The sequence below is a fragment of the Aedes aegypti genome, chromosome 2 (assembly GCF_002204515.2).
Source record: "Aedes aegypti strain LVP_AGWG chromosome 2, AaegL5.0 Primary Assembly, whole genome shotgun sequence".
In the NCBI taxonomy this organism is placed as follows: Eukaryota; Metazoa; Arthropoda; class Insecta; order Diptera; family Culicidae; genus Aedes; species Aedes aegypti.
In genome coordinates, this window is record NC_035108.1 from 447,045,885 (window position 1) to 447,047,205 (window position 1,321).

General features: G+C 42.0%; 1 protein-coding gene across 1 annotated transcript; it reads left to right on the top strand.

Moving 5' to 3' along the window:
- The first annotated feature begins 272 nt into the window (after positions 1 to 272).
- Positions 273 to 716, top strand: LOC110675240. Its single transcript, XM_021839692.1, has one exon. The coding sequence runs from the start codon at positions 273 to 275 to the stop codon at positions 714 to 716; it is 444 nt and encodes a 147-aa protein (XP_021695384.1).
- The last annotated feature ends 605 nt before the right edge of the window (positions 717 to 1,321 follow it).

Here is a 1,321-nt window from a genome sequence, read left to right on the forward strand (position 1 = left end):
TCCTCGCAATATTAAAAAAAACATTTAGTGTTTGTACAAAAATTGTTTGTCTAAAAAAGTCATAAAATCGACGGCAAAAAATTGACCGTTCAACTAAGATATTTTCAAAAGTTAATCCTGTAAACTATCATCTGTCAATCTATTCGCATCAACGGTGTGCATCACTTTGCAGCGAAGCTTTTTGAAGAGTTGAAACAACACTAGAAGTGAGGTATTATTTTCCTGACATTTTATACTCAATTTAAAAGTATTCAATGCTTATTTAGAGAAAAATGGCTGCTCCGCACTCCAAAATTCCGGTTGCAGTCCAAAAGCTGATCATTGATCTCAAGAATGATGGTAAATGCTTGTCCGAAATTGCCGGCATAGTGAAACGCTCGCGTTCATCGGTTCAGTATGTGGTTGAGATCTTCAAGAAGACAAAATCCCTGGAGACTGCTCCCGGAAGAGGCCGCAAACCGAAGCTTACCGATCGTCACAATCGCATTATTCTTCGGGAAATCAACGAGAATCCTAAGGTGAGTGCTCCAAAACTTGCTGATAGCCTGTCGCGATACGCAAACGTCAAGGTCAGTCCACAAACAGTACGTAATGTTATCCATGCAACAGGATATCGAGGCTGCGTTGCACGAAAAAAGCCATTCATCTCTGCCAAAAATATCAAGAAGCGACTGGAGTATGCCCAAAAATACGTGGTTGAACCAGAAGAATTCTGACAGAACGTAATATTCACAGACGAGAGTAAATTCAACATTTTTGGGTCAGACGGATTGGTAAGAGTGCGGCGCAAACCAAATACAGAATTGAATCCAAAAAATCTACGGCCGACTGTGAAACATGGTGGTGGCCACGATATAGTTTGGGATGCCTTCAGTGCAAATGGGACTGGAAACCTGGCTTTCATCGAGTCTACCATGGATCGATTCATGTATTTGGACATTTTGAAGAATAACTGAAAAGCAAGTGCCGTGAAATTGGGCCATGGATCCAATTTTTATTTCGTCCAAGACAATGATCCGAAGCATTCTTCTAAGTTGGTTAAGGAGTGGCTGTTGTATAACGTTAAATCAACGCTCCCGCATCCTCTCCAATCTCCAGACCTCAATCCCATTGAAAATTTGTGGGATCACCTTGAGCGAAAAATTCGAGAACACCCGATCCGCAACAAAAAGAGGTTCTCATGGAAGAATGGCAGAAGATCACCCCTGCGACAACCCAAAAATTGGATTGTTCGATGAAAAAGCGTTTGCAGAGCGCAATTGCAGCAAAAGGTGGACATACGAAGTATTGACTTGGCGGTTCGGGTCCGTTGACCAGTGTT